The sequence below is a fragment of the Rhododendron vialii genome, chromosome 6a (genome assembly GCF_030253575.1).
Source record: "Rhododendron vialii isolate Sample 1 chromosome 6a, ASM3025357v1".
NCBI lineage: Eukaryota > Viridiplantae > Streptophyta > Magnoliopsida > Ericales > Ericaceae > Rhododendron > Rhododendron vialii.
This window is the reverse complement of record NC_080562.1, coordinates 35,463,080-35,488,175: the sequence shown is the minus strand read 5'-3', so window position 1 is coordinate 35,488,175 and position 25,096 is coordinate 35,463,080. Positions and strand designations below refer to the sequence as shown.

Here is a 25,096-nt window from a genome sequence, read left to right as displayed (position 1 = left end):
GCAGACACTAAACATTATATCCGGTCTACTTGCCGTGAGATAAAGTAATGAGCCGATCATACCTCGATACATCTTTTCATTGACGGCCTTACCATTCTCATCTTTGTCTAGCTTAGTTGATATGCTCATTGGTGTGCTCATTGGCTTTGATCCTTCCATGCCAAACTTCTTAATAAGTTCTTTCGCATACTTGGCTTGGTTGATTAGGATCCCCTCATTAGTTTGCTTGATTTGAAGTCCGAGGAAGAAGTTAAGCTCCCCCATCATACTCATTTCAAATTCACCTTGCATACACTTAGCAAACTCTTTGCACATATTATCATTAGTGGCACCAAAGACAATATCATCAACATATATTTGAATAATGAGCATATCTTTACCTTTGGCTTTAATGAAAAGAGTAGTATCAATTTTTCCACGAGTAAAGCCATTGTCAAGCAAGAATGAACTAAGTCTATCATACCATGCACGTGGTGCTTGCTTCAAACCATATAAAGCTTTTGAGAGTTTAAAAACATGATCGGGGTATACATGATCTTCAAAGCCGGGAGGTTGTTTGACATAAACTTCTTCATTTATGAACCCATTCAAAAATGCACTTTTCACATCCATTTGATAAAGCTTGAAATTTTTGAAAGATGCAAAGGCAAGTAATATGCGAATAGCCTCTAATCTAGCTACCGGTGCAAAAGTTTCTTCAAAATCAATACCTTCTTCTTGATTATAACCTTGAGCAACAAGTCTAGCTTTATTCCTAACAATATTTCCGGATTCATCTAGCTTGTTACGAAAAACCCATTTAGTACCTATAATAGTGTGATCAAGAGGCTTAGGTACTAATACCCAAACTTTATTCCTTTCAAATTGATTTAACTCATCTTGCATGGCCAAAATCCAATTTTCATCATCTTGAGCTTCCGGAAAGTTTTTAGGCTCAATTTGAGAAACAAAAGCTTGATTTTCACAAAAATTTCTATGAGACGAGCGAGTGGTTACCCCTTTCGAAACTTCTCCAAGAATCAAGTCCTTTGGATGGTTTTGCACGAATCTCCAATCCTTGGAAAGATCTTGGTTGTCTCCCATGGCATCTTGAGGTTGATTAATAACTTCATCTTCTTTGATTTGAGAGCTTTCTACTTGAGTATCACCATCAACTTTTTCTTGAATTTTCAAGTCATGAATCTCATGTGTAATTTCTAAGTCATCATTATCAACAACAGCCTTAGTAGCACAAGGATTAGATTCATCAAAGGAAACGTGAATAGATTCTTCAACAAGATTAGTGCGCTTATTATAAATTCTATATGCTTTGCTAGTAAGAGAGTAACCAATAAAGATGCCTTCATCCGATTTTGAATCAAATTTACCCAAGTCATCTTTTCCATTGTTTAATACATAACATTTACAACCGAAGGCATGAAAGTAATTAATGTTGGGTATTCTACCATTCCAAAGCTCATAAGGAGTTTTCTTGAGGATAGGCCTAATTAAAACTCGATTCAAAATATAGCATGAGGTATTAACGGCTTCCGCCCAAAAATATTTTGGCAAAGAGTTTTCACAAAGCATAGTGCGGGCCATTTCTTCCAAAGTACGATTCTTTCTCTCAACTACTCCATTTTGTTGAGGAGTACGAGGTACAGAAAAGTTATGACCAATACCATGTTCATCACAAAACTTTTCATATAAAGAATTGTCAAGTTCTTTTCCATGATCCGTACGAATGTTAGAAATAACAAATCCTTTTTCATTTTGAACTCTTCTACAAAGTTTAGTGAAATTAGGATAAGCCTCATTCTTATGAGCTAGGAACATCACCCATGTATATCTAGAGAAATCATCAACAACAACAAGACAATAATAGTTTCCACAAAGACTTGGAGAGCGAGTTGGTCCAAACAAATCCATATGAAGTAATTGCAAAGGTCTAGAAGTTGAAACAACATTTTTGGACTTAAAAGAAACCTTGGTTTGTTTTCCTTGTTGGCAAGGACCACAAAGTCTATCTTTTTCAAATTTGATTTTAGGAAGACCTTTTACCAAATTTTTTCTAGAGAGTTTTGAAATAGCATCCATACTTGCATGTCCTAGGCGCCTATGCCAAAGCCAACTATTTTCACTCAAAGCGGAAAAACATTTTATATCACAATTACTTAAATCATTGAGATTAAAAACATATACATTTTCAAGTCTTTGTCCAACGAAGAGTGTCTTGTTGCTTTTGACATTTTCAATGATACATTTGGATTTTTCAAAGATAACACGATTTCCTCTATCACATAATTGACTTATGCTAAGAAGATTGTGTTTTAAACCACTAACAAGTAAAACATCTTCAATAATAGGAGAATTACCTATATCACCGATTCCTATGATTTTGCCTTTGTTGTTGTCTCCAAATGTGACATGTCCACCATCTTTAGGCGAAAGAGAATTGAAAGCCCTCTTGTCACCGGTCATGTGTCTTGAACATCCACTATCAAGGTACCAACTTCCTTCCTTGAGAGAACTTTTGAAGCATACCTACAATAGCACATCATTTCTTGACTTTTGGTACCCAAATCATCTTGGGTCCTTGAAGGTTAGCATTGATACGGTTCTTAGGAACCCAGACCTTTTTTGCATTAGAAGATGAGTATCCTTTCATAGGACAAGTAGGAGAAATATGACCAATTTTACCACAATAATGACATGTCAATTTAGAATGGCTAGAAGGAGGAACATCTTTTCCAAAAAGATTTTTGTGTTGAGTGGGATTATAACCAATTCCGGCCTTGTGAAAAGAAACCATTTGTTTTCCAAGAAGAATGTCTAAACTTTCTTTTCCATTAGTGAGTTTTGAAAGAGAATTAGTTAAATCATCAATTTGTTTTTCTAAAGATTCGTTTTTGGAAGTATCCTTCAAATACTCTTTTTCTTTTTCCAAAGAGGTTCTTAAACTTTCATTTTCTTCCTCCAAAATATCTTTCTCTTCAATTAAATCATCTATTTCTAGTGAAAGATCTTTAGCAACCTTTTTAAGAAATTTGTTTTTAGAAACAACCTTTTCAAATTCTACTTTCAACTCTTTATAGGCAATAAATAATTCATCAAAGGAATAGGATGAGTCGAGATCTACCTCGTTTTCTTCGATGGCCATGAAACACAAGTTAGCGACCTCTTGTTGCTCATCGTCCTCATCGGAGCTACTATCGTCACTATTGTCCCATGCGGCCATCATAGCTCTCTTTTTGTCCTTCTTTGAATATTTTTTTGCATATGGACATTCACTTTTGATGTGGCCGGGCTTCTTGCACTCGTAGCAAATGATTGGATCCTTTTTACTATTTTCTTCTTTGCCTCCATCTTTTCTTGAAAATCCTCTGCCTTTGTGAGATGCTCTATTTTTGAGGAGTTTCTTGAACGTTTTTGTGATGAGCGCCATTTCATCATCCTCACTTTCGTTGCTTGAATCCTCCTTGCTTTTTGATTTGCTTGTTGTACTTTTGAAGGCAAGATCCTTAACTTTCTTCTCTTTTTCACCCTTGAGGTTGTGATGCATTTCCTCCGTCATGAGAGATCCCATGAGCTTGTCCATCGTGTATGTTGAGAAATCTTTGGATTGTAGGATGATGGAGGTGGTAGTGTCCCAATTGGTTGGCATGGAACGGAGCACCTTCCTTGTCATTTCGGATTGACTGTAAATCTTTCCAAGAGCTTTTAAACCGTTAGTAATACTAGCAAATCTAGCAAACATTTGAGATATAGATTCATCCGGTTTCATTTTGAAGAGCTCATAGCTATGCACAAGAATATCAATTTTGGACTCCTTAACTTGACTATCTCCTTCATGTGACATTTCTAACTTATCCCATATTTCTTTAGCCGATTCACATGCGGAAACACAATCATATTCATTGGGAGTAATAGCACAAAAAAGAAGGTTCATAGCTCTATAGTTCTTTTCTATTGAAGCCTTTTCCAAATGACTCCACTCATAATCTGGTTTAGGCATAGTCTCTTCTCCAACTTTCTTAGTAGGAATAATGGGACCATTTTTGATAATTTTCCATAGATCATAATCCGTGGATTGAATAAAGATCATCATTCTATTTTTCCAATGAGAGTAATTTTCTCCGGTGAACAAGGGAGGTCTATTGGACGATTGACCTTCGATACAAGAAACATTACTAGTGGTTGCCATGGATCTTAACTCTTAGATGGTTAAATCTACAAACAAGAGCCGAGGCTCTGATACCAATTGTTACCCAAATTATGCAACCTAGAGGGGGGGTGAATAGGATTGCTAGTAATAATTACCAATAAAAATTTATCTCTAACAATATATGCAAACAATAAGTATGCAATCAAAATAGAGAGATAGAGAGATAGAACCCGTTTATAGTGGTTCGGTCCGGATTTGTCCACGGTCCGGCCCTACTCCACTTCTCCTCAAGCAATTACTTGAAGGTTAGACTAATCTTTAAAAGATTACAACTTGTAAGTCTTGCGGGTGCTTACAAGAACCGAATGCCTCTAGCTTTCCCGAGGAGCTAGCACAACCGCAAGAATTTTCTCCGAAAACTTCTCAAAAACAATAACACCCAAATTCCAACTCGAATTTGGTCTTCTAAGCTTTCAAGTGTTTGACTCAAACACTCACTTAGGAAATACAAGTATGTGAAGAAGGTATGAAAATTATCGCTCACAACTTGTACAAATTTTCTCTCAAGAATAATATAAAAGTGGAAGAACAATGAGAATTTTTGGCTTTGATCTTTTGAGAATTTGCTCTTGCAATAATATGGAATGTTGTAGCTTGTGTGTATGTCCTCATTAATGAGTTCTTGATGCCTTATATAGCCATCCATATGCTTCCTAGCCGTTGGAAACTAGCCGTTGGAACTAGCCGTTGGAAACTAGCCGTTGGAAACTAGCCGTTTGAAACTAGCCGTTGGAAACTAGCCGTTTGAAACTAGCCGTTGGAAACTAGCCGTTGGAAACTAGCCGTTTGAAACTAGCCGTTGGAAACTAGCCGTTGGAAACTAGCCGTTTGATAGAGTGGTCATCCGGGTGGTCGTCCGGTTGTCACAGCTTTCTGTTCAGACAGCCGGCTTGTCAGCCGGTTCGTCAACCTGTGGCTCACAATTTCATCTAAATAAACCGTTAAAGCATGTATTGAGCTCAATAAAGTCTTTGTAAATATAAATCATGAATCCAAGAGACTTTATGCTATATTTCAAGGTCACGAAAATATTTAATTCGGGAATCGACTTTTCGATAATTTTGTATTTGCCGAATAAAAATATCATTGAATTAATCATCAAAATAATTAATAGAGATGCATATAAATTTTCACAAATTATAATGCATACATTTTTCAACAAGAATGAAATCAAGATGAGATGATATCTTATATACCCACCATGGACTTATTCGAGGATCCAAACCGTTCATTTTTAGGTATTCATGTGCACATGATCGACACAAAAACTCAACTTCATTGAACATTGGCATCCATTTGAACGAACAATATGTGTCTTTAAGTGCAACGGACAATTAAAGTTTGACATCCATAGCTCTAAAAACAAATACGACTCGGCCAAGCCTTTATGAATTTCTGATTTTCGCGTAGACGATTTACACCCTCAAATCAACAAATTGAACGGCTCCAATCGCTGAGTGAGACCATGGTGTGCCCATTACAAGGCACATGAAGGAACAAGATGGATCATCACATGAAAGGATCCTTTCTACAGATTTCCTAGGATCCTTCAAATTTCCTTACTCCGCCTGGATGCTAAACTAGCACCAGAATGAACTTAAACTCCCTACATAAAATGAAACCGATTGCAAATTCGATTTTGTAGCTACTTCAAAAAATTGGGAGTGACAGGAATATTAACTTAATTAGATACGTGTGAGACTTACCAAACATAAAAAAAAATTACAGAAGCTCTACAACTAGGGCTGATGCACCTCCTCCCCCATTGCAAACACCACCAACTCCATATTTCCCATTCTTTTGCTTCAACACCTATAACATCACACTCTTGAGTTAATGCAAAGCAAAAGATAAGCCCTTAATCCCAAGAATTAAAAGATGAGTAGCAAAAACATATAAACAAAATGCATATGAGAGAGAGACTCTTGAGTCAATGCAAAGCAAAAGATAAGCCCTTAATCCCAAGAATTAAAAGATGAGTAGCAAAAACATATCAACAAAATGCATATGAGAGAGAGAGAGAGAGAGAGAGAGAGAGAGAGAGAGAGAGAGAGAGATGCCTTTTCAATGTATCAATACCAGATATGCATTAAACATTAGAGTAGCATAAAACAGCATTCAGTAGAAATGTACCCCCAAAAGTGTGACCAAAATACGGGCTCCACTGCAACCTAGAGGATGGCCCAAAGATACAGCCCCACCATTTACATTGACTTTTTCCTACAATAAAAATTAGGAAGGTGATTAAATAAACAGGACATGACCAACCCTAGTTCCAATGAAATTCTTTTAGAATCGAAATGACCAAATATTAATAAACTCACTGGATTAAGTCCGAGCAATTTCATATTTGCAAGTGACACAACCTGCACAAACCACATGATAGATAAGAAAGCTGTGGAAAACCCGTATGTGACATACTAGTTGCTAGTTCCAGAATATTTGTGCTTAGGGAAAACATACAGCAAAAGCTTCATTAATTTCGTAGTAATCAACTTCAGAAGCCTCCAAGCCAGCATTTGAAATAGCTTTTGGGATTGCAATGGCTGGGGAAGTTGTAAACAATTCTGGCGCCTGTCATAGCACATATCTCAATTCAACACCAAGAAGGCAAGAACATGAACCCACCAGATGATAAAAAGGAAAGAACTCAGAAAAAGTTTATATATCCTATTTGTTACCAAACAGTAGAGGCAAGTACCTGAGCAGCATCAGCATATCCTGTGATTTTTGCAATCACTTGCAACCCAAGCTTAATTGCCTTCTCTCCACTCACTAATACTAAAGCAGCAGCACCATCACTGAAATGCAAGTAGTTTTCATTTAGCAAAATGTTGTTCAATAATGAAATGCAAGTAGTTTTCATTCAGCAAAATGTTGTTCAATACTTAAGTAGACTTGCACAACCAAAATGAAAAACATTTTACCTCTTCAAATGAACAAAGGACACTACAATATGTCTATATCCATCCCAAAATATGCAAACACTTATACTGATGAAAATGAGAAAACAAAATGATTGAACCAGTTATAACTCATTGATAGCGCCCTGTAGCACCATTATGATAATCTACAATAGTACAGTTCTTTACTTCTTTCATACATTGCTCGGGTTACTACAGCAATATTAAGCACTATCAGCGAAAAGTAGTCCCTTGTTCAGTCATGCAAAGGAAATATAACAAAGAAAATTGAAGGATCAAAATGCAGGAGAAGGATAAGTAATAAACCTTATGCTGGAAGCATTGCCAGCAGTAACTGTTCCTCCAGTCTCCTTGAAACTGGGTCGGAGCTTCCTCAACTTTGCAGCGTCAAACTGGCAACAAAAGCAACAAATGGTCACATATGAATGTATTAAGGCAAATAATACCAACTCATTCCACATCTTCTTCTTCTTATTTCTGTTCCTGTTTTTTCTGAAGACATAAGTCTTGAACTAAGTATGGCTCAGTGCAAGAGAAGAGAAAATAGACAACGTGATAAACTATTCACCTTTCCAAGACCTTCATCCTTGTCAACAATTGTTGATGGTTTTCCTCTTCCTCCAGAAACCTCAACCTATTCAGCACCAGATTATGGCTTACATGGTGATTTGTAACAAATAAACTACAACTAATTGGCAGCACCTAGTAATTTAGAACAAGATATCTAACCGGAACTATTTCCCATGAAAAGGCACCAGCATCTTGAGCCGCAATGCCACGTTCAAAGCTCTGAACAGCATAATCATCCTGCACAAGTCATCCTTATATCAGTGATAGAAGTTCCACATGATTCTTACAAGCGGGATTACAAGTTAATGAGTAATTGCAAATAGAAAATTTTGTCATTTGCAAATTGAGTGTGATTCAACATGAACATAGACCCAATGACAACAATTAATGTCACGCGTTAGTATATGAAAATCGAATAAATGAGACGGTATAATGCACCTAAGTGAAACTCTCTGAATTTCTCATGAAACAAGCATGTGGGTCTATTGCAAACCTGCTCTTCTCTAGTTACTTTATGTTGTTCAGCACATAGTTCAGCACAAACTCCCATTCCACAATCATTATAAGCATCCCATAGTCCATCTTTGAGCATGCCATCAACAAGAGAATCATGTCCAAGTCGAGATCCCTTCCTGCAATTAAAAATGAAAGTTCAGCACAAGTTGCAACATATGAGGTTCAAAAACCTATAAAGCCATCTAGAATTCAGGTCTTCAAAGTGAAATGGGAATAGAAAATCAGGCAGTCCAGAAATCCTATAGTATTTTCGTGCAAAAAAAAAAAAAAAATTAGAGAAGCAATAACTTGACACTATCTTCATTGTAAGACGTGAGAATTTGGTACATGCATAATGTTAGATTTCTTGGAGGGTTCCAACCTAAAACCAATTGGCAATAGGTGGAGTAACCTCTAAAATACATTAACTAAGCTTGGGTGGCTTAGATGAGCCATGTGGGATAACGTCTAACACATAATGTTGAAGTCAGACTATGAGTGAGAGTTTAGGTCCTTTAGGATTTGCAGATATACATGGTTCATCAAAAACTATCAAAGCAGTTAACCTAACAGCAACATGCGGTGGGCATTTTATATTACATCCATAAGCAAAATCGAAATAAGTCTAATATCACCTGCCACACTTTGGAAAATAAGTCCTAATTCTAAAGGCTGCATATGGTATGGCAGATCAAATATTGGTGAAAAACTAAGGTAACACCTATGGCTACCGTACAAGACCTAATGATTATATCCAACATGAAATCAATGTAGGCAACTTGCTGAGTGTCAGTGGCTCAATCCGAGAGTTAGGAACATAATACCTAGAAAGATGTGAAAATCTGTTTCCCTGGTGCCCCATGAATTAGCCATATGAAAACCCAAATCAGAAAATTAATTCAATCAAACACTAAACCCCAAAGAAAGTTTGAAACTTCCAACAACAAAGAGAATAAAAAGAGAAAAACATAAAACTTGCAGCATTTCAAGGCAAATCAATCTAGTGATGGGCCCCTTGTGCCCATAATACAAACTGGAAATGCTATCTTTTACATGAAGAACAACAAGTCCAAGTGTCCTAGTGGGGATTTATAAACAAAAGCAAATTTAAAATTGGAAATGAAAGCGAATTTTTTTCAGAATGACCTAGACAAAACAGCATAACTAATTAAGCATCATCTGTTTAGCTAAATTACCAACCATAAGAATGCACCCCACCATCTGTATGAAAAGGGAAATAATATTGCTCTGTACCAAGTTCAACTGGAGTTTAATGAGAAGAACAGAAGATGTCTATGAACATCTCCTGTAAATCAGAGGGGATATTAACCTGGCTTCTGCTAGGTACTTGGGGACGTTAGACATGCTTTCCATGCCACCAGCCACAACAACATCATTGATGCCCAATTGAATACTCTGTGCTGCAAGCATAGTTGCTGCAATGACCAAAATAAAGTACCGTTAAGAGTACCAATCTTTCTTTCTCCAAAAGATACTAGTTGTCTCGATATTGAAGTCACACCTTTCATCCCTGATGCACAAACTTTGTTAATGGTGGTACAGACCACTGTATTAGGAATTCCTGCACCTAATGCTGCTTGCCTAGCTGGAGCCTGTCCTAAATTTGCACTGAGAACATTCCCAAAGAAAACTTCTTGTACAAGTGATGGATCGACATTAGCCCTTTTAAGAGCACCTACAGATTAATATTTCAAGAACAATTGAACCTACCACGAAGATAAAATTTTGTAGTAACAGAGTCCCAAAATAACATAGAGACAAGAAAAGGTTATAATCTTACTGCCTATAGCAATGGATCCAAGCTTAGTGGCTGATAAAGATGAAAGAGAACCCAGAAATCCACCCATTGGTGTACGCGCAACACCAACAATACAAACATCTGCAGATATCAACCAAGAAAGGTGAACAAAACAGTAGAAAATGTTCCGCCATAATCCAAAACTAACACACATGCAACTACTGTTGCAATATGTGAATGAGACAAAAAATTTAACTCAATTAATAACCAACAGATCAAGTAGTAACGGTATCTCCTCAAAAAGCGAGAAACTACTTAATTTTTTCAGTTTTCCAATTACTTCAGTGGTCAAAATAATTTTTTTACGTTAATCTTTCCTGTTAGCATGAAAATAATTTTTTTCCCCAAAGATTCTTTTTTGAGAAACCTAAATGAATATCCATTATATGAAAGTGTTGTGCAGGTAAATGTGCACATATATTTAACTTTACGGTAGATTGATCATAAGCAACACACATTCAAGGACTAACAAACTTCCTTCTGCCTACAAGATCTCTTTTCATTATCACTTAAGCATCAAGCATAAATACTTGAAGATAATCAACACACATGACGTTATCTCCAGCCCTTAATGCAAACTTTTCCTTAGTTCGAGTAAGCTTTATTTGATATGAAACATTCCAACATACAAACATCAGATAAAGATTAAAACCTTCATCAATGGCAAAGTGGTAAACTTATAAGATGCCAAGTACCCTTGAATACTTGAGTAAAATAAGTGTCTCCCTTAGTTTGAGCACAGGCATGGAGAGGGCTTTGGCTGCTTTTGTACTGAAGTTTAAGTTTCAGTTTAAGTCAAGATTTGAGTAAGGGCCGAAGATGATACTTCAAGCTCAAGCCTAGTCTTTTTTTTGATAACTCAGGTGTCCAAGCTAGCCTACGCGCATCTCGACTGATACTGAAGAGATCTTCGGAAGGAGCAAACTCCTAAGTCCTAGGCCTTGACTACTACTTCAAGCCCAGTCAACTAGTGACCTATTATGGATACAACATGGAAAATGCATGGAATCATAAATTCACCATCGCTTGATTAGAGCTAATTGCACTGTATTTTTTGAGTAAATACAAGCGGGGCATATACCTCTAGCCTCTATGGAATCCGGACACACTGCTGCTGCCGCTGGAGACATGGTGATATATAAACTTCAATAGCTGTAACATTCAAATGACCCCCACTCAGATAACAAGTTAAAAATAAGAGCAAAGCACATCGTAATTGCTAACTTCTGAGCTCAAGCTTAATGTGCGATCCGTAAAAACTGCTGACTCTCTTCCCCAAGTCCGCATAGCCAGGAAGTATATTCTCACGTGATTTCTCTGATCCCCAATTGATTTAAGTGAAAATTGAGATAAGAAATATAGCCTTGCCAAGCATTTTCGTCGTAATCATTGTAAAATCAACTAAAAAATCTCCCAATATTAAATCTAGAGAGACCGTGATCAAATTAATACAAAAGTCTACAACCTCATCAATGATGGATTCCACATATTGGAAAACAGAACTTCCAAATTGATAATCTCCGTAGAAATAGGATCAGCGGAAAACGAGAAGAAAACGCGGGAAATGAACAGGTAAAGCAAAACTGGTAGAGGAAAATTGAGCTCGAGGATCAAAAATTTTACGAAGATGTTGTGCATGTCTTCTGTTCAAGAATAGAGAGGTGCGTTTTTACCTGTGTAATTGAGATGCAGTGGAATCCACAGAAGTTGAGAGAGGAGAGAGAGAGAGAGGGAAATTGAGGAGGAAATCCAAGTGGCTTGCAAGTATATGTAGACATTGTAGAGAGAGAGAGAGGTGGACCAGGTGGTGGGGCAAGGTCTTGCCCCATCAGAACACGGGGAACACAAAGGCTTTTAAAATTACGGGAAAGCCCCCGTGGACCGTCTGTCTTTATTGACCGACTTTTTTAAATTGCTGGTTAACAATTACTCCGCTAAAACTCGTTTTGAACTAATCCAACCAATAAGTTATCGGTTGTCTTTATAATTTTTTTTTCATTTGTTGATTTTGCGTTAAATGTTTTTGAATTATTTGATTCGTCTCGACAAGAGAAATTGAAAAAGTAAAAAATTATGATCGAAACTCATCATTTTTTGGATAAAGAAAAAATAAGTAAATAAATTAAAGACGAATTATTATTTTTATGTTTGGCATTGAAAAGAAATGAGAAAGAGGTAAATTTTGCTTGTTTGATTGATAAAAGAAGTAAAGAAAGACTAAAAACAGAGAGTCGGAGAGGTATGTTCAAAAAAATAAAAGGAGGAGAGAAAGGAAAACTAACAAATATTGAACGTTATTAACAACGATCACATACGAAAGGAAATATATATTTCTCCTTTGCCGAAATTCAGAAGTAACAACCGCGTACGAATGGAAAAATATATTGTTATTTAATTTCTCTTTCTTTTTCAAAATGTAAACATAGATGTTGCGAAAATTTATGTTAACACCCGATCTACATTATTCAATTTTTTTCTTATCACGTGACTAGGTTTAAGGATATATACGTTGATTTATTATTTGAAAATATATATAGTGCGATTAGCAAGGTCATCCCCAGAATATGTGGAATTGTATCAGTATCAGAAGGAATATTCATTTATTTATTTAAAAGAGAGGTTTTAAAAGGAAGAAAAGCCTATCTCCAACCTTTTAATTCTACCAATTTGAATTCCACTTTTTAAAAAAAAATTATCCTCTCTCTTTTCTATCCGTCCTTCCTTTCTTCTAAATGTTTACTCCTATAATATTACTCCATCTTAGTGTGCCTTTTGAGAAATTGCCAAGTCAAACATGATAAAATTAGGGTTGTTTCTTGATTTAGGCTAATCAAGAAAGTAGAAACTAATGTTTTAAATACCTGCTTGGACCAGCAGTATAGATTGAACTGTCGACTGGTTCATGCTCCTGTCCGGTCAACCACCCAAAATCTTTCTATGCACAACAAAACTGGTCTACCATTTCGGAAAACCTGGCCAAACCTAGCGGTTGAATCGTCAAACCGGTTGAATTAGATAGGGTTTGATGACTACATGATTTTATGTGTAATTTTCTTTCGGTAATGTTTTCAATCATGTTTATGGTCATGGTATTTTTAGCATTTTAGTAAAAAAAAAAAAACCTGTATTAATTACAGTATGTATTAACACCCATTTTACTAATTCCATGATAAAATTAAGGATGATGCTATGGTGTCCTCGGTCATTTTGGGGACACCGTAATTTTTGGCATAACTTCACTATTATGAGCATAACTAAAATCCATTACAAGCATAACCGAACCCAAACAAGATATAACTAAGGAATATCCAAAAAACCAACCAAGGCATAACCAAACCCAATCAAGGCATAACAAACAAGTTATACTTTGCTATGGTTCTGTTATGCTCATAATGGTTTTGGTTATGCTCATAATAGGTTTTGGTTTACTCATAATGGTTTTGTTATGCCAAAAGTTACGGTGTCCCCAAAATGACCAGGGACACCGAAGTCATTCCCTAAAATTAAAGAAGCTAGAAGAAAGAAAGTCACTGCTTAGCCGCAACCTAACCTCTTAGAAAGGTTCACACCCCAAGCGTAGGGCTAGGTCGTTGATAGCATATAAACCGGAAGACCGGATCGTTCCCACAGAGAAATCTTCTCTAGCGAATTTGGAATAGAAGTTGCTTAAAGTTTGCGGCGTTCAAGCAGCCAACTTTGGAGTTTTGATTCGATTGACGAAATTAAACTTGGAAATAAACTAGATTAGAAATGGTCAAGTCAAAGGGATCGATTGCCCACGACTTAGCCATCAAACGGTTCCTTCATCTAACTCATGAGTGGACCGAAACCGTCCGGATTCCACTAGTAGAATTAAAAGCTGAAGACTACTTATAACTTAATTCAAAGCTCTAATTCAAATTGAACTCATTTAACGCAGGTGAGAGACGAAAAAGAATCGTTCGCACGCGTAGGATTATCGAGCTCGTAGCACGAGGCGATAGACTTCATTGATCAAAGAAGCCACCAACCCCATGATCAAAGCTAGAAATCATGGGTTTAATTCATTCAAAACCTTGAGATTAAGCTAAAGTTAAGAGAAACTATTTAATGGACTAATCCATAGGGTGAACCTCACCCCATGACCGAACCGATTAACTACTCGCTCATAATAAAAAGACTAGAAAGCATGCTAAGAAATGAAAACATGATTAACCGATAGAATTGAAAACAAACTTGATTTATATAGAGATCCCACTTAAAGTTACAACATTAACACTTGAGAATTAATCATCCAATCACTACTTACTTGAGTTGTTGAGGAATTGAATGCAAGAACTTGAAAGCAATAACTAAGGAGCTCTTAAAACATAAAAGACTTAAAGTGTAAAAGATTACATAATGGCCAAATAAGGCATAAAAAGCTATTTATAGGCCTAAACAATCAGCCATACAAAAGACCAAAAGGCCCCCAAAATATCCCAGAAACATGCCTAAAGTAGAAACTTTCCATTAATAGAAGGTTGAACAATTCAGCAAAAAGGTACTGGCCGAAGGGCATTGGTACCGGTACCTCAAAAACATGGTACCGGTACCAAACCAACTGTTGTCGATATCAGAGAAATGGTACCGGTACCTCAAAAATAAGGTACCGATACCTTGCTGCAAAAACTGCAGAACTGGTTCAGCTGGGGCTATCATGCCTTGGCGTAACCCGATGGCCTTTCATTGCTTGATTTCTTGATCACCGAGACTTGGCGGACATATGCCATGGGCACTTGGACTCTCGGATACCATTGAGAACCATCCTCGATGCATCAGGCCCGCTTGAACCACTTTGGCACGTTCCTTGCCAACCTTGACCTCCGGAGGATCTCCGAGGCTTCTTGTGATGCCGTTAGGATCCGGTGACAATGAAATGCATACCGACGGGCACTTGAACACTTGGTTGCACTCCGAAACGTCTCTTGGCGTTCAAAACCGCCTTATTAGCATGTTTTTTCCTGAAACTCACACACAAATACCTTACGTGCAAAATGGGATAAAAACAACTACTTAAATGCAACAAAGCTACAAATTAGAGGATTTAAGCCCCAAAATTATACAATCTTGGGTGCTAATCAGTCACATAGAAGAAGGTTAATTACTTGCAGAAAATCTAAATCCAAGTCTAATATATTATATATTAACATCCAATAAATGTTTTTTCTTCCCCTTTAAACTTGGTAAATTATAAACTTAATTGTCTTTATCCCTTTTTAGGGTCATTTCTTGTGTTCTACAACGGTTTGAGTTGTTATTTTCTATTTTCTGGACCTAAAAGTAAAAAGCCCTTAGAACAAAAGATATCAAACAACATTTTCATAAGAATAAGTATTTATAGAAAAATGTTACTCCTTTTAAAAAAATTTATATGCCACGCATTTAAGTACATTATTTGCATAATAACAATAGAATCAAGATCCTAATGTGTGCTAGTTTGAAAAAAACCCACTAATATGATCTATCCAGTGGCAGCTCCAGGAAATTTTAATAGGATGTTCAAAAATTACGTTAACTCTATTAACTCCATTCATCAATCATCTACACACAAATTTCATGCATTAGTGCTAATAATGTGACCAAAAAAAGATACAAAAATACATAAGATGTTACAATTGTCGTTGTTGGCGATTTTTTTTCCCCCCATTTTGAGCCAAGCAAGAGTAAATCGGTGCATTAATACACTAATTATTTTTTTTTTTGTATGAAATTATGTGACGAATAAGTTTGCACCGATTTGTTTGAACATATGCTCTTGTTTTTGGAGATATGAGTTAATTGCCGCTAGAGAAAGGCTAGAGCATGATATAGATTCTTTTTCTCAATGTATTTTTTCAATTCTTTTATGGGTGTATCTCCACTAACTAAAATAAGTACATAACATGATTACTACATGTATAGCAAAAATTAAAATTCCATTTTTAGGGTGTTCAATTGACCATCTAACAACGTGGAGCCGCCTTTGATTACCTGGACTAGTGGGTGTTCATAATATAGGACTAAGCGTTCAAATAAAGCATGAAATAACATGATTACTACATGTACAATAAAAAAAGTTACAGTATATTTTTAGGGCGTTCACAATTGACCATCTAATCAACAATGTGGAGCCGCCTATGGATCTCTCATGTGTGATCCCTTACATGATGTAAAACGAGACGCATCAGGTCTCCTTCGACATCCAAGCCGCTCATGTTTTTGCTTAACAGTCATGCTTAAACAAAGTTGATCGAATGCCGGCAAAGGCTTGGTCTCATTACATTTGTCAGAAGAAAAACGAATGCCACACAAATATGTTTTTCATTCGGCCGCTGATGTTTGATCGATTTGATGTTTTGCACGGATATAAAATGCATTGAAACCTATAAAAAGAATGGCTTGGATCATGGAATGAAATTGAATTGAATCTTATTTTGCATCACATAAAAGAACCGCATGTGGGTGCATAATGGATTTGTAAAGATGCCAGCAGCTAGAAGTTATGCTAAAAAAGGATTTCCGTGGTCTATTTCAGGTCTCCTAGTCCGAAAAATTATTCAACACTCTTGGTGCACCGCCGTGTAATATCTCTGGCTGTACAACACATTGATGTAGGGTATACCATAGTCACTTTATTGAAGTTATCGCCTTTCTATGCAAAATATGAGAAGATCTAGCCATTTTTACGTGAAAATGTCAAAGCATTTTTTGTTGTTGTGAATTTTATCTCACAAACCCCAAAATTGTATAAATAAGTTGAATTTTTTTTCCAAAAATAAGGATCTGAATGATTTCATCTTTTTTAACAAAAATGACTAAGACCTCATTTGGCTAAATAAGCCATTTGGCTTTTCTCTTTTTTTTGTCCTTATTCAAAAAAATTCAGCATTTGTTAGTTTTTCGTCGATTTTTTGAGGATTATTGCTTTATCATGACAAGTGGAATCTAAAAAGTAAAAAATTACTATTAAAATCTAATTTTTTTGAATAAATACGAAAATAAGCCAATAAGCCAATTTTTTTGTCTATATTAAAAAAATGATTTCGATCGTAATTTTTTAACTTTTATATTATTTTCGTCATGACAAAGCAATAATTCTCAAAAAATCTACGAAAAACTAACAAATGCGAAAAAAAATTAAATAAGAAAAAAAAGAGAGAAGCCAAATGACTTATTTAACTGAATGAGTCCTAATTCTTTGACCTTAAAATAAATCGATCTGCAACACAGTAAACATATTTTTAAGCTTATCATTTTCAACACCTAGCAAGGAGGACAATGAATGTGATGGTTCTTGACTCTTGATTGAGGATCCATCTATTGGGGCCATGTTAGTGGGGCTATGTGTACATTAGGCGATCATGGAAGAAAAATAGACTTGTCCAACTCCAACATTCCTTCAGCGAATAGACTCTAGTCTAGATCACACTTCCTTGACCTCTCATCAAAAGGTCTCGGATTTAAACCTCGTTGTAGTGTTGCAGTGGTTGTAAATATTCCACATCCTCTACTCGCCTTTCCCTTGCCCGTAGATGTTGAGTAGTGTGAGTTCTTCCAACATTTGAAAAAACAAAAAAACCCTCAATTGCTTTCATGTAAAAGTTGCATGGATTTAGCAATGACCCCTACCGTTAAAAAAAATCGAAAATCCTATAGGACCGACGAAGTCTCTATCGAAATTGTATCGACTGCCACGCCGGGCCGTCTCCGGCCACTGGACGGCCGATCCAAGCCATCCAAAAATTCTAAAAAAAAACAAAACAAGGGGGCCTATACGCAAGAATCAATGGCATCCGATGTGTGTAGGATACTTGATCCAAATACCCTATTTTTTGTGTATATATGTATATACATGTATATACAAAAAAAAGAGATGTTTGGATCGAGTATCTATGTACGCCAGATGCTGTTGATTCTCGCATGAGCCCACTCAGTTTTTTTTAAAGAATTTTTGGACAGATCGAATCGGCTGTCCGATGGCCGAAGACGGCTTGGTGTGGCCGTCGGTATGATTTCGGTGGGGACTTCGTCGGTCCCTATAGCAGGACTCTAAAAAAATCACAAAAAAAAGTAGGTTGCTGTCATTTTGGAAGGATTACAAATCAACGAAGTTATGTCTAAACCCAATGATTTAAAACAAAGAAAAGATAAAGGATCGTATAACAAGGAAACGCCCTTTCAATTGTCTCAATAACTAGATCAGGAAAAAAAATCAATACAAATAGATTTGTAAATTAACGAGACAAACAAAATGAAAAAGAATTTAAAGATAGACCACTCAAAAAATGAAATGCCTAAAGATTTTCATTTGAGCTATTTTAGAGTTATTCAACTAGAATTATGAGTGCGAATGGGTTGGAATCTTGCTATTCCGAACATATTCGTTGCTGAGCTTTTTGAAATAAATAAAGCAAGAAGAATCTTTGGAACAATAATGTGTTATGTGTATCTTTATTACCTTAGCTAAAACTCATTTGTTCTTTGTTTATTTCTATCACAACAAGATCGATGGACTTTACCAAGGTTGAAAATGAACCCAACTATGAAAATTTGTTTTACCTATTTCTATAGGTAATCTATTCATAAATTATTTGTTTTTTCTGAAGTACACGTTATCAGGTTTCCCTCTCTTTTTTGGCTTTTCTATATATTTTTCTTTAAGCATTCCAATAAGAAACATATTGATTTCATCACAATGGATTAAGTCTATAGAACCAGTCTAACACAAGATAATACTGTCAAAATTGATTGATATATATAGAGTCGGCTCTGAGCTAAAGCAAGTGTTGCGGTCGCTTTAGGCCTCCAAAAAATTACAAATTATAAGGGTTCCTCCTACTTTTTTTTTAATCCCTTATTATAGTCCAACAAAAGAAGCCATATTTTTAACATTCGCTTAGATATATAAACGTATTCACCAGCATTCTAAACTCGGGTTATCTATATAATAAAACAGAGCTGTGTTTGAATCCAAAGACAACCAACGCTCCAGATTTATCCCCTCCTTTCTCATAAATCAATGCCCTCCATTCTACAATGGCATTTTGGTAGATATTTGATCCATCCAAGGGTTATCATAAACCGCATATCGTGGGAAACCCTAGCTGCACCCTCACTCTCCCACTGGCCTTTTTTTTTTTGTGGTCTCTCCTGCTGTCTCCCTCTCCCTCTCCCTCTCTCTCTCTCTCTTCGATCGACCCACCACCATAGACCCACCGAATCCCAGTCGCTCCTCTCTGGCGATCCCGATTGGACACCATTAACACCACCGACCGGCGCAACGATCACCACTGTAACCACCACTGTTCGAGGTTCCCAGAGTTCGAATCGATGGCATGTAGTTCTTCTTCACCCCAAACGGTTTGTAGATCTTCACATCTTTCACTAAAAAAAGTACGGGTTTAGGGTTTGTTCATTCCCATCGCATAGACTGAAAAAGCACCGATTACATACTTGATTCATGTTGTCGTAGGTACGAGTAATTCTCAGGTTTGGGTTTTTCTCTTTCCAAGGGATTTCTTCTATTTTCAAGCACCGCTAAAGTAGTGGAACAGCCGAGGTCAAGGACTCAAAGGTAACCACTCTTCCACCATCACTGGTAAACAAATGGGTATCATGTGGATTTTATTTTTCATTATCGCTTTCCATTTGCGTAAAGATTTGATTTTTTGGGGGTTTTTTTCTGCTTCTTTATCCTTAAAAATAAGACCAAATATAATTTTTTTAAAGTTGTTTTTAGAGTTTTAATTGAGCTTAGCGTTCAGTTCTGTTGTTTCAACATGAGGAGCATAAGTTAGCTTAGCGTTCAGTTCTACTGTTTTTTATTCTTGCTTATGCATACTTTCTGGCTTCATGTTTCTTTGAATCTAATTGGAAACTTACCCTTGCTTAGTTTCTTCCTGCTCAACATTGACTGAAGTTGAGTGTTGCACTAAGTTGGTTTTTTGAAAAAATGATACGAAGTAGTTTTTATGCAGGTAATCTATGCAAAAGTGTTTCTTTAGGATTGATAATTTCATCTGGCGACAAAAGCTTTGGAATTAACCAAGTCCATTGGAACTTTCAAGCCATTTAGGATGGGCTCTAAGAACATGTACATACTTCATGGCTTAGGAGACATCTTTGCCTCTACTCCTTAAGATTCAAGAACATTTACAAAAGCACTGACCATGTGTTCTAGCAGAGGGGAGTCGATTCTTTTATGGAATCCATTCTCTACTATGTTAGTTGAGGAACATAAAGCATTGCTATAATTAAGTAATGTACCATTTTTCTGTGACTAAGGTCGACTAATGTACGATTTGCCTCTGCTACGACAACCACCGCGCCGCGCAACCACCAAAATCACACCCCCACCCAAAGCTCTGCTACAACAACCAGCGACGCCTTACAGAACCACCGAAATCAAAAGAACGCTAGCCTTCCACCAGCATTACCAAAGTGCTTTCCTTTTCATTACACTTATCTGACTATACTAGAATTGCTTTTATTGTATTGATTTCTGTTTAGTGAACCAATGCTTCTCTTTGAAGATTGTAAAAATCAGTTTCCAATTGGAAAAATCAGTTCCCAGTTGGTTGATGCTTGAAGATTGCGTTTCCTTCTCCTTAGTCTTTGCGAAAAAATTGTATTTCTTTTAATTTGGTTTGTTTTCACTACCTTCTTTCTCTCGTTAGCTTATAGAAAAGAAGAGGACCTAATCATTGTTAACTACCCACTTTGCAGATTGTGAAGGATGCCAATCTAGCCTTTAACTCCTTTCAAAAGTCTGCAACGACTTGCCGACATGGATAACGTGACTATTTTTGGCCAGGTAAGATGTTCTATAATTTTGTAATGAAACAAATTGCTTTCATATAATTTTCCAATAACACAGTTTTATTGCTCAACAAAGATACGTGAATTGAGGAAAATGGTAGCCAAGTTTTCTTTTTCTATTTTAATAGGTACAACACAGTTTTATAACAACTTTGATGTTATGAACTCTACTCTGCAATTATTAACAGAAAAATCGAAGGCAAGGAGAAATGGCTCAACAAAGACAAAATGCAACCACAAAAGGCAAGGAAAAAGATAAGGCAATTCGTTCCGACGGAAAAGAGAAAAATTGGGTATGATTCAAAGAGTTGAGTAGGTCAATAATCTGTCATATTTATGGGACTATGCGAACAGAAAGATCATTCCATATAATATTTTTGGCAGTAAGTTCTTTGGATATTTGATCGGTCTGTTCCCAAATTATAAATTTAGTGATCTTCTGTGTCTAATGGGAAGAATAGATTTGGATCTAATTGGAAAATAGGAGTTTTTAATGGTTTGAGAACAATAGGTTTGTGTCTAATGTTGAAGCCGTTATATGTAATTTGAGTAGGCAAGGACAAATTGCACATCATAAGTAGAAAAATCATCCCTTTCTCCCACCTTTAACATTTGTCATTTGATAAATTCAGCTCTTACCGGGTATAATTGGTTGATTATAATAACCATCCAATACTGTCATCACCAGCGCAAAGATCAGCACTTTGCTTATCGATGGGTAAGTTTTTAATCGCACTCTATGTTGGGCATTGATTGTGAGCTTCAGTTTACTAATCTATCCATTATCTTCCCTCTTTCTGGTAAACCCTAATGATTTTGTGGGTTCATTTCTCTTAATTTCTAGTCGGAATGGATGGCTTTAAAATTCCATTTGAGGGTTTAACCTTTGAGTTTTTTTTTACCGCATTCCAGGCCGTATAAGTTTTTTTGAGGGTCCATTTTTTTCATTTGTCAATACCTCAGTTGAACTATGTTGGTGGATTCTTTGGTATCATCAAAATCCTATTGTGGTAATTTGATGCAATTGAAAATAGTTTCCAATACTCCGGAGTATAAGTAGCAGTGAGTTCATGAAAATCCTATTTGTTATGGGTTATAACCTTTTTTTCTGTTGACATGGTTGATTCATATGCCTTTGGCCCAGTTTTGCCCCTCTATTATAACCTCCTGTAATATTCTGCTTCAATTTTTTTTTTTTGTGTAATACATTTATGATTGTAGAATACGCTTATTCTTCTTTTCTTGATTATGGAGTAGACTTATGTCCTACAACACAATCTGTCTCTGAAACATCCTCACCCATGAACAAAGCTCTCTCCAAGAGCTCCAGCACAACATCTTATCGATTTAACGGGAACAAAGCTCTCTCTATCCAAAAGTTTTAGGGCCTTGATAATCCTCACCTTATCATTAGCAACAGCGGACAACCTTCTTATTGATTGGTAACTTTGTTATCCTAATATGTTAATTGGGCATTGATTATGAGCCTCAATCTATTCAATCAAGGTGTCTATTTTTAACTCTGGAAGATCAACTATTCAAACTTTTTTATGGCTATAACATAACGGCTCTTTCGATGAGCATGGCAGATAACCATTAAGCGCAACTGCTGATTCGATATTTTATTCCTGCTCTGTCAAGAAAATTATCCTATTACTTTTAATTTTATCTGAGGCTTATTGATGTTAATTGTCTTAATGCTTCAACTATGTTTAGTGTTCTGCTTAGATTAACTACATCTGGATACTTGACTGTGTATAGATGAGCAATGCCTATTTTCAATGACCAACCCTTAGTTCAGTGACTAGCTTAGTAATCTTAGTTTCATAGTGTTGTTTTTGAAAATACCGAGGACATGCATATTGCATACATCCATTTTCCATTAATGAGATTTGTAGTGATGCTTAGCTAGGGTCTTGCTATTAAATCGTTTACTATCCAACTTCAATCTTTATTCATGCAATCCATTAGTTCTAGAAGAGTTCTTATTTTGGTTTGGTTTGGTTTTTGGTTTTTCAGGTATGATTGATTTTGAAGACCATAATAGCCGTGATAGGATTGCTGGGTCGTAATTATGGGTAGTTACGGTAGTCAGTTAAAGTTGACAGATTGTATGGATGCCTTTAGGCATGGATAAAACAATGAAACTCTATTATTTTTTTTGTTTTTAGATACTTTTATTCTTTCATTCTTTCTGAGTTGTCATAAATATGTGCAAGATTAGTTGGACTATTTTTTCTTACATGAAGATATTTTATGATTCTTTCATTCTTTTCGGGTACTTCTATTATTTTATGAATATTGTTGAGTTATTATTTTTTGCATAGTTGAATTTGTAAGACAAGGGATGATATATTGCACACAAGTTCAGTATTTATTTACATGTGCTTATTTTTCGAGCCGTATATGGCACGTGAGTTAAGTATTTATTTGCGCGTGCTAATTGTTCGAGCCGTGCCTTCAGGCACGGGCATTGAAAATTGAAGAAGACATTGTATGGTTTGAAGCAGTCACCTAGGGCTTGGTTTGGCAGATTCTCAAAGGCCATGCTGAGTTTCGGCTACAAACAGAGCCATGCTGACCATACTCTATTCATTAAGAGGAGTGATGGTAAGATTGCTATCCTTATTGTTTATGTTGATGATATAATAATGACAGGTGACGATATGAATGAAATTCATAATTTGAAGTCTCGACTTGCCCAAGAATTCGAGATTAAGGACTTGGGAGCGATGAGATACTTCCTTGGAATGGAAGTGGCAAGATCTGATAGAGGTATTTTTATCTCTCAACGAAAATATGTTCTTGATCTTTTGGAAGAAACAGGCATGTTGGGTTGTAAACCTGCAGATTCTCCTATTGAGCTAAATCATCACTTGAGTGGAGATATGGGCGAACGTACTGATAAGGAGAGGTATCAGCGACTTGTTGGGCGACTGATATATTTAGCTCACACCCGACCGGACATTACCTATGCAGTGGGTGTAGTTAGCCAGTTTATGCACGATCCTCGTATTTCACACCTGGATGCAGTTTATCGTATTTTGAGGTATCTCAAATCAGCTCCAGGAAGAGGAATTCTGTTCTCTAATCATGGTCATTTGCGGTTGGAGGCTTTTACTGATGCTGATTGGGCTGGTTCTGTGGATGATAGACGCTCTACCTCTGGCTATTGTACCTTTATTGGAGGGAATTTGGTTACTTGGTGAAGTAAAAAGCAATCAGTGGTTGCTAGATCTAGCGCAGAGGCAGAGTATAGAGCCATGGCTCATGGTGTTTGCGAGCTCTTGTGGCTCCAAACCTTGTTGCGTGATTTGGGTTTCATTGACAGTGGTCCCATGAAACTCTACTGTGATAATAAGGCTGCTATAAACATTGCTCATAATCCTGTTCAACATGATAGAACGAAGCATATTGAGATTGACAGACACTTCATCAAGGAGAAACTGAGCGAGGGTTCGATATGTATGCCTTTTGTGAGATCTGGAGATCAGTTGGCTGATATATTCACAAAGGGACTTGGCAGCAAGAGTTTCCACCCTATTGCATTCAAGTTGGGCTTGATTGATATCTTCGCACCAACTTGAGGGGGAGTGTTAGATTATTGAATTAGTTCGTTGTATGGAGTTTCATTATTTATCCTTAGTATGTAAATAGTTAATTAGTTAGGACCTCATTGTAATTGTTGTATCTTGCATTGTATATATACGCATTCATAATGCAAAGCGGATCGAAAATAAACTTCAATATAATAGTTTTTTTGGCTCGGGACTTAAATATATATTACCAGTCAACCCCCACAACATAAGAATTTTATTTTATTTTTATTTTTTTATGTTTGGTAACATCACATTACAAAGAGTGCTTATGACAGTAAAACCCTTCAACAAAAAAAAAAAAAAAACGTCTAAAACCTGTTCTTATATAACCAAACAACTTGAAAAAAGAGACAACATAAGATACAAGATAGAATTTGACGACGCTTAATCCTTTCTGAATATGCATTAACAGATCAAGCCCAAGCCCTAGCATAACCCCGCATGTTCGCATCCAAAATAATCATGATGTCTATGCAATCCATAGGTTGCCGCTAATAAAATAAGCAAAAACTTGTTGGAAAGTTTCTCGGTATATGAAATCACAAATTGCGTCACCCACTCACTCGTGCTTAATTGGGCAGGTTATTGCGTGGGCGGATATTGGCCGGTCTCGTTCACATTTGCGCTCGGTCATCCTAAAAAAGGATCTCCTACGACGGCCATATCC

General features: G+C 36.4%; 2 protein-coding genes and 1 long non-coding RNA gene across 6 annotated transcripts in view; 2 read left to right on the top strand and 1 right to left on the bottom strand.

Moving 5' to 3' along the window:
* LOC131330398 (acetyl-CoA acetyltransferase 2) overlaps nucleotides 1-25,096 on the bottom strand; it is a 63,500-nt gene that overhangs the window by 4,007 nt on the left and 34,397 nt on the right. The window contains exons 1-14 of one of the 4 annotated variants that reach the window (XM_058363964.1): nucleotides 11,686-11,769; nucleotides 11,094-11,164; nucleotides 9,995-10,093; nucleotides 9,716-9,889; nucleotides 9,524-9,629; nucleotides 8,192-8,330; nucleotides 7,858-7,935; nucleotides 7,697-7,762; nucleotides 7,435-7,520; nucleotides 6,906-7,005; nucleotides 6,668-6,778; nucleotides 6,529-6,570; nucleotides 6,338-6,424; nucleotides 5,919-6,016 (exon numbers count right to left, since the gene is read on the bottom strand). In XM_058363964.1, coding sequence (XP_058219947.1) covers nucleotides 5,927-6,016; nucleotides 6,338-6,424; nucleotides 6,529-6,570; nucleotides 6,668-6,778; nucleotides 6,906-7,005; nucleotides 7,435-7,520; nucleotides 7,697-7,762; nucleotides 7,858-7,935; nucleotides 8,192-8,330; nucleotides 9,524-9,629; nucleotides 9,716-9,889; nucleotides 9,995-10,093; nucleotides 11,094-11,142 — 1,227 coding nt within the window. In that variant the 5' untranslated portion in view covers nucleotides 11,143-11,164; nucleotides 11,686-11,769 and the 3' untranslated portion in view covers nucleotides 5,919-5,926. Of the gene's footprint in view, nucleotides 1-5,478; nucleotides 6,017-6,337; nucleotides 6,425-6,528; nucleotides 6,571-6,667; nucleotides 6,779-6,905; nucleotides 7,006-7,434; nucleotides 7,521-7,696; nucleotides 7,763-7,857; nucleotides 7,936-8,191; nucleotides 8,331-9,523; nucleotides 9,630-9,715; nucleotides 9,890-9,994; nucleotides 10,094-11,093; nucleotides 11,165-11,685; nucleotides 11,770-25,096 lie in introns of those variants that run through there. The other 3 variants (XM_058363961.1, XM_058363962.1, XM_058363965.1) reach the window with 3 other exon arrangements.
* Nucleotides 19,175-21,400, top strand: LOC131330399 (uncharacterized). Its single transcript, XR_009201110.1, has 4 exons — nucleotides 19,175-19,372; nucleotides 19,485-19,586; nucleotides 20,738-20,825; nucleotides 21,019-21,400. It is a non-coding gene; the product is annotated as an uncharacterized LOC131330399 (long non-coding RNA).
* LOC131328684 (uncharacterized mitochondrial protein AtMg00810-like) lies at nucleotides 23,659-24,039 on the top strand. The gene has a single exon (XM_058361599.1). It carries the CDS (start codon nucleotides 23,659-23,661, stop codon nucleotides 24,037-24,039), a length of 381 nt encoding a protein of 126 aa, XP_058217582.1.